Genomic DNA, 13,046 nt, shown 5'->3' with positions numbered 1-13,046 from the left:
AGCACAGAGAAAGACACACATGCAACCAGAGAGTCTCGCACCACAAACGCATGAAGGGAGTGAACAGATTTAATATTTCATGAGAGGCTAATTAGAAAGCTTTTGAAGAACTTCACTGTAGTTTTGCAGGTGTTGCGCACGCAGGGCGTTGCTTTCTTCAGCACACCGGTGCCTTCTTGCTTTGATTCTAGTTGCACCACTATACTGCTATCTAATGTGGGTTATTTCTATTGGTTTCTACAGCTTTCACGTGGGTGTTGAATTCACCCATGCCCCACACCCTACCACTTTTTATTTGCAGCAGCCACCACTAGAACCAGGGCAACAAAATGGACTGGCAATCAAGACCTTGCCACCACTGTCAGTAACGGTGCACTGTTCGAGGAGCCTGTCACATATTTTGCAGTCTCTTTCCCATTGTTTATCCAATGTGAAAAGCCATTTAAATGTTATTTTGAGAACTCTGTTTCATTTGATGTCATTTGTATATACATCTTTGCACAAAAAATACTGCAGGCTTGAGAGACTGCTTCCTTTCTCAAAGCCACTGGCACAATAGCTCAACTATTCTATGTGCTCTTTGAATATGAGGATTTATGGGTAGGAAACACACTAGGTGCTTGCAGGGCCAGCTTTAGAGTTAAGGGCGCCTGGTGCGACAATCTTTTTGGGCACCCCAGCCCCCAATAACCTCCATCTCCACAGACTCCCTCACTACCACCTCCCATAGTGTCACTCAACTCTCCACAGTCCCTTTCTTGCATGCATTTCTTTTGTTTTATATTTCTACTCATACCAACCATAGGGTGTCAGAGCACTTTGCATCGCACACATGTTATACACAGTGCTTAATTTGTGTAAAACAAACAAAAAAAAATAGGTGCTGGTGTCCAGAGCTCTGCTCAAATGCCGAAAGCCAGCAATATTAAATGTTAGTTTTCCAAATATGTTGTTTCGTAATCTGTCATGCCTTTAATCCACTACCAGTCACACCTTGCACCTTTATCTCAGTTTTGCAGTTTCCTGCTTTCTCCCTCTGTGGCTTTTTTCTGTCTTTCTTTTCCTCTTTCTTCCCCTTTGTGTGTTTGTTTATTCCTCTCTTTCTCTAGGTAAATGTGCGATGAGGAAAAATAAGTGACGGTCACCAAAAATAAGTGCCGGTGGAACCTAAAGACAACCACCGGATTAAATTGAGCACTGGTTACTCAGAGGCAATGAATCTTGTGTATAAAGCATTCTATAGGAAATGTTAGACCAAACAGTGAGGAATACCGTTGTGTGATCTGCATGGTATACATTCTTGGGCATAGGAAAGATTTATTTTTTGAATCCAACATTTTTAGAAGGTACAGTGTGGCGGTACGGAGTATCCCAGTAGCCCCCCCTTATGTCTTTTATAGATGCCATTCAGCAGCACATGTTATATGGACAATTTTTGATGCAATAGAATTCTTCTTCCCAAGTGCTTTTTTTTGCTCTGGCCTCCCTCTGCAATATCCCATGAAAGTTACGTACAACCTCTTGAGCCGGTCAGAGATGTGCCCGTACTTAAACAGCTCAATAACCATGATTTAAGACTTCTGGATTTGAGAATCAAAGGCAGTGCAAGTCTCGCATAGCGACGGTCTGGGTCATAACCAAAAAATCAAAACACATGCTCATCCAATCCTTCGCCTCTCTGCAGAGGAACTGCATGTGTTGAAATATTGGCAAGGCAAAAGTAAAGGAAACTTGTCGCTTGCAGGAGAGTGGGTGTGTTGTTTATGGGGGATATTGAAGTGAAGGAGCTCCAAGGAAGTACATTCAAGATCAATTTAACAAACTTGAAAGAATGGAAAGCTAACGTGGCCCTGCCAGTAATCACATTCTTAACTTGGAGATCATGGTTATCTTACCAGCCGTCAGGACTTGAAACTAATAACTTGCATATCATGGCATACTTTATTTGCCCTTAAGATAAGGCAGCAGGTAACTTCTAGGCATGTCATTCACTCCCTTGCCAATCACTATGATTCTGATCTCAGGGGAGCTTTCATGATGTCTCATGCAAAACATATTAAGAACATGCACATAATATTTCTTAAACATTTTCTCTTCATTGCACGGGAAAACGCTTTTTGATCGCTAGGCAGAGGACTCGTATTCAAGCAGCAGGAACATTCGAGGAAGTGAATAAGAAGGTACGCATTTGTTTTTGAGTGATGGGTGAAGGGGCAGTGCTGAAGTTTGCCCTCATGAACCTTTGAACAAGTAACTTGCAGAGCCTCAACGGTGGTATACAGCATTTACATACTGCAGCAATTATGGAAGCACTTACTTAAAGCCTGGATGAGCTGGAATTACTTTTTACCCACTTATCATAAAATTTAATTTTTCATCCCAATTTTTTTTTTATAATATAAGAAGAATTTTCGTGAAGATTTTTTTGAAACTACAAAACATGCTCTACCACATGAAGCTGTAAAATTGTAGCCATGTACTATTAATTAACATGCAGCTTCGGAATTTTGTATCTTAGGTTAAGCACAAGTTTGACATGGACCGTTTCCTGCTGCCAAAAGATGGTAGAGTGGTCAAGCGAAAGGCTGAAACAGAAACAGATGGAGAGAGAAAAGCTGCAAAAACACGGAAATATGATGCCTCCTATTTGGACTTTGGGTTCACCTGCATTGTTGTTAGTGGAGAAAGTAGACCACAGTGTGTGGTTTGTGGCGTGATCTTAGCTAATGACAGCTTGAAGCCAACCAAACTGAGGCGTCACTTTGAAACGAAACATGGGTCTCTGGCAGGAAAAAGCAGAGATTTTTTTGCCAGGAAGTTGCAGGACATAACTCAACAGAAAGAAGCGGTGAAACAGGTGGCAAATACTCCAGCAAATGCATTAAAAGCTTCATACCAAGTAGCATACCACATTGCTAAAAATAAAAGGCCCTTTGTAGATGGAGAAAAAGTGATTCTCCCAGCATTACTCGACGTCGCTAGGACAATGCTTGGTGAAAAAGCAGCAGAGAAGTTCAAAAGCATACCCATCTCAGACACAACAGTTTGCCGCCGCATCTCTGACATGTCAGAAGATATCCAGGGACAGCTTATAGCCCGGTTGAAATCAAGTTTGTTTGCTGTGCAATTAGATGAAGCAACTGATGTGTCAAAGGATGCCCATTTAATTGCTTATGTTCGATACTGTTATGAAACACTATTATTGGAAGATTTTTTATTTTGCAAGCCAATCAAGGGGCGGGCGACAGGTTCTGATTTGTTTGACATTATCAATGACTTCTTGAAAATCCATGACTTAAAATGGGAAAACTGTGTTGGAATCTGCACAGATGGTGCTCCTTCAATGTGTGGTGCTAGGGCTGGCCTAAAAGCTAACGTGTTGAAAGTGGCTCCACATATTCTGTGGACCCACTGTATGATACACCGGGAAGCCCTTGCTGTTCGAAACATAGACAGTGAACTTGAGGATGTGCTTAATTCTGCTATAAAAATAGTAAATTTTATAAAGACTCATCCCACAAGAGCTCGTCTTTTTGCAATTTTATGTGCAGAAATGGGAGCTGAGCATGATGGCTTGCTGTTTCATACAGAAGTGCGGTGGTTATCCCGGGGGAAAGTGCTGACTCGCATCTTTGAATTAAGGAATGAAGTACGGCAGTTTCTTCTGTGTTTGGACCCTGGCAAAGCAGAACAGCTATGCAATCCCCGCTGGCTTGTGCTTTTAGCATACCTTGCTGACATTTTCGACAAATTAAATTCCCTGAATCTGTCTCTGCAAGGAGCTGAAATCACTTCTTTTACAATGAATAAAAGAATAACTGCATTCAAGAAGAAGCTGGAATTATGGAGAAGACTAGTGGAAGAGGGCCTGTTTGAGCAGTTTCCATGTTTAGTAGATGCTCTTGAGGAGACTGAATATGAACTTCCAAGTGTTGGTGAGATAATAAAAAATCACCTGACGTCTCTCAGGAACAGTTTAGAAAAGTATTTTCCTGAGGACATCGATCACTTCAATGACTGGGTCTTTCAACCATTTCTGGAAGACGTGGGGAGCCATCTCCCGATTCGCATGCAGGAAGAACTGATTGATCTCCAAAGTGACCGCACTTTGCAGATGCAATTCAGCAAAGTCTCACTGGGAGAGTTTTGGCTGAAAATGTCTGCAGAACATTCAGCTTTGAGAGAAACTGCTATCAAAACTCTCTTGCCTTTCAGCTCGTCCTATTTATGTGAGGTTGGGTTCTCAGCACTTGCAGTGTTAAAGACTAAGTACCGGTCAAGACTAGATGTGGAGCACAACCTGAGGATGGCAGTAGCAAAAATCCATCCACAGATTGACCGTCTCTGTGGCGAAAAACAGGCACACCCATCACATTAATGTTAGTGGTGTTATTATCAATCTGTCAAATCATGTGTTATATGTGTAAAACAAAGCTTCATAGTAAAAACAATTTGCGCACATTTCGTCTTGGAAAATTTTGTTTTAAACTGTGTAATAAACCTCTGTCATTTAACCAAACCCACTCACAAACCTGCAGTTTTCTAAACACTCTTATTGTGTTTAACATTATTTGCCAGATATCGCCCGTGCTATGCGGGTGGCAGTCGATTATATAGTGTACCAGATTCCAGAAATTTTTGTCGGGTGGTGGGGGGGGGCCCGACATCTAAAAAAAATTAGCTGGGGGGGCTCAGCCTACAAAAGTTTGAAGACCTCTGCTGTATGGTAATCCCGTGCATGCTAGTTAAATGTACGCCAAACTACTCTACAAAATCCATTTGATGCTTTTCATTTGGAAATCACTTCTTTGTACGCAACTCCACTACATGGTATTTCAGTTTATAAAACTGTACTGTACACTACTCCAGTCTACAACACTCCACTGTACGCTACTCCACTGTACACTACTCCACTGTGTGCCACTCTACTGTACTCCACGACACGTTATGCTATTCCAGTGTATGGCACTCCACTCTACAACACTCCAGTCTATGGCCCACTAATACATTGCATAATACTTGAATCAAATGTCACGATCAGGAATGAGATGACCATTTCATTTGTATCCTCATGGACAAGGCTAATAAACAAGGAAAAAACAATCCTTAATTTTACAGTACTACGAGTACCATGGTGCTTTGACCTGACCTGGCTGGGTGTCTCCTGTATATAAGGTAGCCACACCCAGATACCAAAGCTTACTGGTAAAAAAAAATCCCAGCTGGGCGGAGAGGAAGAGTGGTCTGTCTCTGACTTTAGGTTGTCATATTCATGGAACCTTGGAGGGAATCCTCATGGAGCCTTGTCGCTTGTGAATCTGCTGAGTGAAAGTGGCCTCTGTTACACCTTTGTGATGTGTGGGTAAGCAGCACTGTGCAAGTGCGTTCATTTTCAAAAAATCTAAGTTTCATCTTAGAAAGATCTGCTTTAGTTTTCCATTCCATCTCAGAAATATCTGCTTTGGTTTTCTTTTTAAGTATGGCAGGAATGCATTTTCCTCTCTTGGCAGTGACCACTGTTAACTGCTTTCCATTTCAAAATTTAAATGGCTTTTTCTTTCAAATTAACTTTTTAAAGAAAACTAAGATTCACTGTGTTTATCATGAAGCTCTAAGAACATGGATCTGTCTTGTTAAACAGTGAACCCTATTAACCTATTTCAGTTTCATATGTTTAAAAGACTTTGCAACAACAATTAACTCTTTTGAGAAAAATAAGACTTGCTTCCTAAGAAGCTCCAGGAAAGTACAAGGATGTATTCTTTAACTAAATGTGAGCTCCGTGAGTAATTCAGTTTAATTTGCAAATACGAACTCAGATAAAAGTATCAATGACATTACTTAATAATCACTGAGGAAAGTGTAACCCATGTGAATGATAACATTAATAATGAAGCTTCAAACACTGAAGAAAATCACAGTTGTTTGGAATTTATGAAAGATAAATAAGGATCTTATTCTGCGGCGCCTATTTCTCTTTGGAAGGAAAGATTTTCATGACATTGGTTGAATGTACCAGTGGTATTACAAGTATATACATTTTAAATGATTATTGAAATTGAGACATACACATACTATGCTAATCTTTCTTACATTTGTCATTGCAGACCTCCTTTCCAATTGTCTCTTTCCCTCCTCCTTCCCCTCACCTGGTATCTCAGGGGTCCTGTTCTAGTTTCATTTAGGAAACCAGTGGTGCCTGGAGGTAGGTCCAAACATAGCTCATGCCTTCTTAATGCCCTGGTTATACGCTTGCATATGACATCACTTATACCACGCAAAATCATAGTTTTCATAACAACACCTATGACATCTAAATCGAGATGAGTTTTCATAACACAGTGCATGGTAGAATTACGTGGCAGAGTTCATTTAAAATGGCGGGTGAGGGGAGAGGACTGTGTATGGAGATGTGCAACTTATAGTAATTTGAAGGTGATGTGTTAATTCCTAATTTATGTTATAACTATATCTTTAGAATTTTTAATGTTTGTGTAGTTGAAGAAAGGTTTGCATGGAAATAATAAATTACGTTTTCCTATGTATATTAATGTATTTTTACAGTGCCAGTGCAAATCTGGAAAGCTATTTGCTAAATATTTGTGGGAACACGAGACAACCACAATGTGTAGCCCCAGACTAGTAAAGAGGGCTATAACAAAGTGGCAGTTGCCTAGTAAATCATTGCTGATATGATTTTGGACTTTTTCTACTGAACTCTTTGTTTTGCCCAAAAAACACCCCCATTTTAGAAAATATTAGCTTCATTCCTCTTGTTCTATCCTGGAATTGAATGAATTGCATCTTGAGGCAGACGACTTATCAGTATATCATCCCACTGTGGCTATATTTTTGTATCTATCCAATTAACCATGTCTTTGAATTGGTATATTGTTGACACATGAATGCACACATTTTATTTAAAAAACATGGCTTAGATGTACCATTTACCACACATTGTGAGAACTATGATGTGAATCCCTCTCTTTTCCCCCTGTCCAGTAAGTCTTGGAAACACCTGGTGACTAGAAATTAGCCAGTTAGGACGACATTTCCTACATTTTGGCTATGTTTTTGGACCCACACAAGGACGTACATATTTCCAAAGTGTTGACCCATATGTCTGCATATTAGCTGGCCTGCACATAACATGTTTGCTATATTCCTATGCTAGAACGGATTACCACGTGATGAGGGAATTCTTCCAGAGTAGGATTGACATGTATCCACTATGAAAATGTATTTTAGGTGATCAAATGTATTATGATATTAGCCCGTTGGGGCTTGATTTTGTATTACAGCTTTCTGTTTAGTCATGGACACTCATTTTCATTAGTAGTCACATTAATGCACACACTTGGTGGTGTCTGCTATAAAACAGATTTCATTACATACTCATTGATTACATATTAATGAACCTGTGACTGACTTGACCAGTGTGAACTAAGTAGCAACAATGGGAAGTGAGTCTTTGTATGCGTATTTCTGGGGAAGCCAGTTTCTTTGCCGCTCCACTTTTGCTGCCACACCACCAGGGTCGGGACTACTAGACCCAGAGCTCCGAGCGGCCTGCAGCCACCCACATCATTGTTAGTGCCAGACGGAACTTTATAAACCAGCGCGTGCTCCCGCAGTGCGGGAAGCCCGTTTCTTTCCTGCTCCACTTTTGCTGCCACATCGCAAGGGTCAGGACTACTAGACCCAGAGCTCTAAAAGGCCTGCCGCCGCCCACTTCATCGTTAGTGCCAGGAGGCCCATTATAAACCAGCGTGGGCTACCGCAGTGCAGGAAGCCTGTTTCTTTGCCGCTCCTCTTTTTCTGCCACATTGCCAAGGTCGGGGCTACGAGACCCAGAGCTCCAAGTGGCCTGCCGCCACCCACATCATCATTAGTGCCAGGAGGCGCTTTATAAACCAGCACGGGCTCCCGCAGTGCGGAAGTTTTATACAATAACAAATGGTATAAAGGAATAAATACACAGTGATTTCTGAGAAGAGCACATTTAATTACCGTCTCCACAATTATTATTTCTTGATGGATTTGTGTCAAAACATATTTATAATCTACATCAACAATAGCACCTGATCAAAGAAGAAAAAACACAAAAATGACATATATCACAATATTTATATACAAAAACCAAAAATACATCAATGTATTACACAATAACCCTAAAGAAATTATTCTCACTAGTGTCCTCCTTACAGTTCTGGAAGGACCACTAAGAGGTAGTCCAGATGGCACACTTAAAACTAATCAAATATTACCAATCGTTCTTGTGTGACACCCTATAATTCCAAACAATCACTATGATTCAATCGATCCTCCTTAGAAGTGTCTACGTGACCACGTTTCAGCCTTCATACTTCTTAGGCCTCCTCAGGACAGGGTCAATACATTAGTCTCGCAAACCATCAACACGGCCAATATTCATGGTATGCAGCAGTACATAACTTTCTCTGTACTCAGGACACAGTACGCCTCCCTCAGCATACGGTGAAGCTCCCTCCTCAAGGGTACATCTACGTCTACACCGTTAGTGTTACTTCTCCATACTGGGTTTTCAAAAACAAAGCGCAACTTTAAGTCAATTCTGGGGAAATCAATCCCCTCTCTTCCTATTCTTCGGTCCGCTGCCGCAAACAGTGCCTCATCGTTAGTGCCAGGAGGAACTTTATAAACCAGTGCGTGCTCCCGCAGTGCGGGAAGCCTGTTTCTTTCCTGATCCACTTTTGCTGCCACATCGCCAGGGTCAGGACTACTAGACCCAGAGCTCTAAGCGGCCTGCCACCACCCACTTCATCGTTAGTGCCAGGAGGCCCATTATAAACTAGCGTGGGCTCCCGCAGTGCGGAAAGCGCATTTCTTTGCCGCTCCACTTTTGCTGCCACATCGCCAGGGTCGGGACTACTAGACCCAGAGCTCCAAGCGGCCTGCCGCCGCCCATGTCATCGTTATTGCCAGGAGGCGCTTTATAAACCAGCGCGTCCTCCCGCAGCACATGAGGCACATGGGCGTGCCCGGACAATGCCTGGGCCAAGGGCGGGCCCGTCTGTGCCCATCAAAGCCCTGAGGAGGCTGGGCTGGGTGCCCCCTCTTGTTTTTCTTGTCCGGTTACTTTATTATCTGCTGAGAAACTTTGGCTTGCCCACCCGAGTGAGACTATTGGAACCTGTCTGTGTATTGACCAACGAACATAAGAAGATTGTCGCTGGGCAGGACACGTAAGTCATTATCAAGAACAGCTTCTAGTATTTCTTACCCACGGGTTATTGCTGGGTCTTGGGGAGATACGGACGAATATAAGAGAGGACACTACATTGGAGTGAGCCGTATATAGAAAGCCTCTCGGACCATTACTTTTTGTATACTTATGTTATTGCGAATTTTATTTAAAAAATTGGCAAAAATTAAAGCAATGACCAACCAATTTCCGCCATTAACAAAGCCTAAGGGGTCGTCAAGAGCAACATTACTAAATTATCTTACTGAGGCAATGGGGAATATTGAAAGACAAATCACTACTGTGGAACAGACGCTCAACGTGGAAAAACATGGGGTGTTACAAGAAGATAACGAGCCAAAAGATACATTACCAGTTACCACGGTGGAGGCTAGGGGCATAGAACCCCAGATTGTTTGCGTACAAATAGTGTCTGATGAAATAGTAGTTAGTGATCAGGAGCCTTATACACAACCCCCACTAAAACGTCGGAGATAATAAATAAACTAACAGGAGAGGCGACCCAAAAGCAGTCAATCCCTAGTGAATCCAACCCTATACCCCAGAAAAAAGGCAAAAAATTGATTAAGCAAGCCCCCGATAAGGCTTACCTCCCTGGCGCTGTCTTTGTTGTTTTCTCGGTGCCCTTGGTGTGAGGACGAACGGCGCTTTGGGGAAGTGGAGCGAGGCGCAGAAACGCCGCAGCAACCACGGACTGCATCCCCCAGGTGCCCCAGCAACTACCGGCGCGCCGCTGACGACACCACCTGCGCCCGGAGGCGCTACTTAACAGCGGAGCGCCGAGTGCCCTCTGTGTCCCCGATAAGGCTTACCTCACTGGCGCTGTCTTTGTTGTTTTCTCGGTGCCCTTGGTGTGAGGACGAACGGCGGTTTGGGGAAGTGGTGCGAGGCGCAGAAACGCCGCAGCAACCACGGACTGCATCCCCCAGGTGCCCCAGCAACTACCGGCGCGCCGCTGACGACACCACCTGCGCCCGGAGGCGCTACTTAACAGCGGAGCGCCGAGTGCCCTCTGTGTCCCCGATAAGGCTTACCTCCCTGGCACTGTCTTTGTTGTTTTCTCGGTGCCCTTGGTGTGAGGACGAACGGCGGTTTGGGGAAGTGGCGCGAGGCGCAGAAACGCCGCAGCAACCACGGACTGCATCCCCCAGGTGCCCCAGCAACTACCGGCGCGCCGCTGATGACATCACCTGCGCCCGGAGGCGCTACTTAACAGCGGAGCGCCGAGTGCCCTCTGTGTCCCCGATAAGGCTTACCTCCCTGGCGCTGTCTTTGTTGTTTTCTCGGTGCCCTTGCTGTGAGGACGAACGGCGGTTTGGGGAAGTGGCGTGAGGCGCAGAAACGCCGCAGCAACCACGGACTGCATCCCCAGGTGCCCCAGCAACTACCGGCGCGCCGCTGACGACACCACCTGCGCCCGGAGGCGCTACTTAACAGCGGAACGCCTCCCACCCCGCAGGACGCGTGCGGGTGTCGCCTGGCTAAGCCCGGGCAAAGGGCGGGCCGTCTGTGGCCGTCCGAGGTCGACGGAGGTCGGGTCGGGCCAGCCCCCTAACACCTTGCTCCTCGGCTTTGGAACATTCAGATAAGTCATTGAGTGACTCTTATGTACTATTGAGTATTCGGATTTGTGACCATTTTTCGTGTTTCAGTCTGTTTGTGTCTTTGTATCACTGTGAGGATTGCTAGCTCTATGGCTAAATGTATTGCCAATATCAAAGGGGGGGTTGGGACACTGGATGCGTACCTTAAACGAGCTGAAAAGGCGGTGGCTAAAGAGATAGAATTAGTTGAAAGGAGGTTATCTCTTAAGCCATCTAGTATTAATATTAATAATACGAATAATGCATTAACCACCGTTTCAATCAGTAATACTCAAGTACCAATGGTATCGCTTCAAAGCCATGATTTGCTACATATATCGAATGTATCCTGCCCTCCTGCTCCTAGCCCGACGCCTTCCCCTCCCAATACACGCACTAGGCAGGCACGGGCTGAGCTTGTTACTAGAGCTAAAGAGCTACCAAGAAAGCGGAAGGCAGATAGTGCCATCAAGGGTAGCAAACCGCGTTCAAAACAAGCGAGAAAAAGTAAATCTACTGTTGGCATGGGCTCTCAAGTAACTAGCCAATTGATTCAGGCCGATAAACCTAAGACTCATGTGGAGGGTGTCCAAACAACTTCCCCTATAGTCAACCCTATTGAGGGTGATCAAATGGCCAGATTTTTTGGGGTTTTAGAGGAGCGCTTCAAGGCCCTTATTAATCCAGTTATGGAAAAACTTGAGTTAATTGACCATAGACTAGTGGCCTTGGAAAGCAAGGTATCAAATCATCAGGGCTCTTCGATCATGAACAAATTAACGGCCACTCGCTCTGACTGTGCTCCCATACAAATACCTGTAGACACTAGCTTGAATGTTGGAGCCCAGGTATTTAGAGAACAGGTAGTAGCTCAGACAATTAATGCAACAAATAATCCTACTCCTGTAAGAGATACTATTTCAGGTCCTGGAGGTCATAGAGATAATCCAAATGGTATTCTTTATCCTTCCCAAAAAGCCATAAAATTCCATCTCCCCCCTGAGGCGTGCCCATATTCCATCATTCTGGCCAATGTCCCCAAAATATTAGATGGCAAAGAGGAACATTGGTCATCACTCAAGAATAAAGTATTACATTTTCTGAACTCCAGAAAAGTGCTGGGTGATAACCTATATAACAACTTTAAGATGGTTCGAAGGGTAGACTGGGTTGGAGACACTAAAAAGGGCTTGGATGGAGATTGCGTTGTTGTTAACTTCGCATCTCCCCAATTGGTAGATCATATCCTAAGACAGGCAGGCTCATTGAGAATACATCAAGACCGTATTAACATTCTGCCCCTAGGGTTTTTCTACCCCCCTCGCCCTATAGTTGTCAGCAAAGGGAGAGGCCTTGTTCCCTGTTCTGATTCCTATGTTAGACCCATTGCAGTAAGTAACAGATTCGAGGTGTTGAGTTCCTTGGACTGCAACGACTGACTGGCTAATGGTCAAGATCAGGGCCTGCGAGGATCTTCGCTAGCGATTCATTCTGTAGCTATTATACCATCTGATGTAGGTTCATATGATGTAATTCCCCGGGAATTCAGAGAAGTGACTCAGACTAGTGTCCCTTTCAACACCAATAGTCCTCTGCTAGTGGTATCTCAATATGAGGACCTTGTTGTTGGAGACTTGCAGGAAGTTTCACTACGTGGAAGGGTTGAGGATAATGTTTTTTCATCTCTAGTTTCCTGGAATGTAGCAGGAATTAGGAATAAAGTTGTGTCATCTGATTGGTCCAAGTTTTTAGAAAATAAGGATATTATATTATTGCAGGAAACCTGGTCAACTGTTTTAGATTACAGACCTGGTTACCTTAGTTTTTATGTTCCCGCTGTCCCAAGTCTCCATGGAAGAGCTAAGGGGGGTCTCTTAACCTGGATTAAACAGGATAGCGGGTACTCCTTGACTCAACTGGATACAAACAGTAACAATATTTTACTTATTCAAATCCAGGGTCCTGGATTAAAGGATCTATTTGTTTTTAATATCTATGCTAGAGGGTTGCCAGGGGGTAAATCTTCAAAAACTGTGGAGGAGCTGGACCAGCTTCTTGATGTATTTTGCAAAAGGGGTAATATCATTGTAGCGGGTGATTTTAACTGTTGTTTTGAACCTCTGGATGCAAATGATATTGATCTTACTCTAGAGGAGGATCGTACCTGGAACATTCCCCAGCTGACACGTGCGCCAGTAAAAAAATGGACCGAGGCTGTA

General features: G+C 43.8%; 1 protein-coding gene across 1 annotated transcript in view; it reads left to right on the top strand.

Annotated features, from left to right (window-relative positions):
• The window catches only part of LOC146822734 (zinc finger BED domain-containing protein 5-like), a 52,855-nt gene that overhangs the window by 15,597 nt on the left and 24,212 nt on the right, over window positions 1-13,046 (top strand). The window contains exon 2 of the mRNA XM_085606288.1: window positions 2,519-4,158. Coding sequence (XP_085462414.1) covers window positions 2,519-4,158 — 1,640 coding nt within the window. The remainder of the gene's footprint in view (window positions 1-2,518; window positions 4,159-13,046) is intronic.

This window comes from Triturus cristatus, chromosome 5_2 (assembly GCF_964204655.1).
Source record: "Triturus cristatus chromosome 5_2, aTriCri1.1, whole genome shotgun sequence".
Taxonomy (NCBI): Eukaryota; Metazoa; Chordata; class Amphibia; order Caudata; family Salamandridae; genus Triturus; species Triturus cristatus.
Note: the sequence above shows the minus strand (reverse complement) of the source record. Positions and strands in the feature narration are given on the sequence as shown.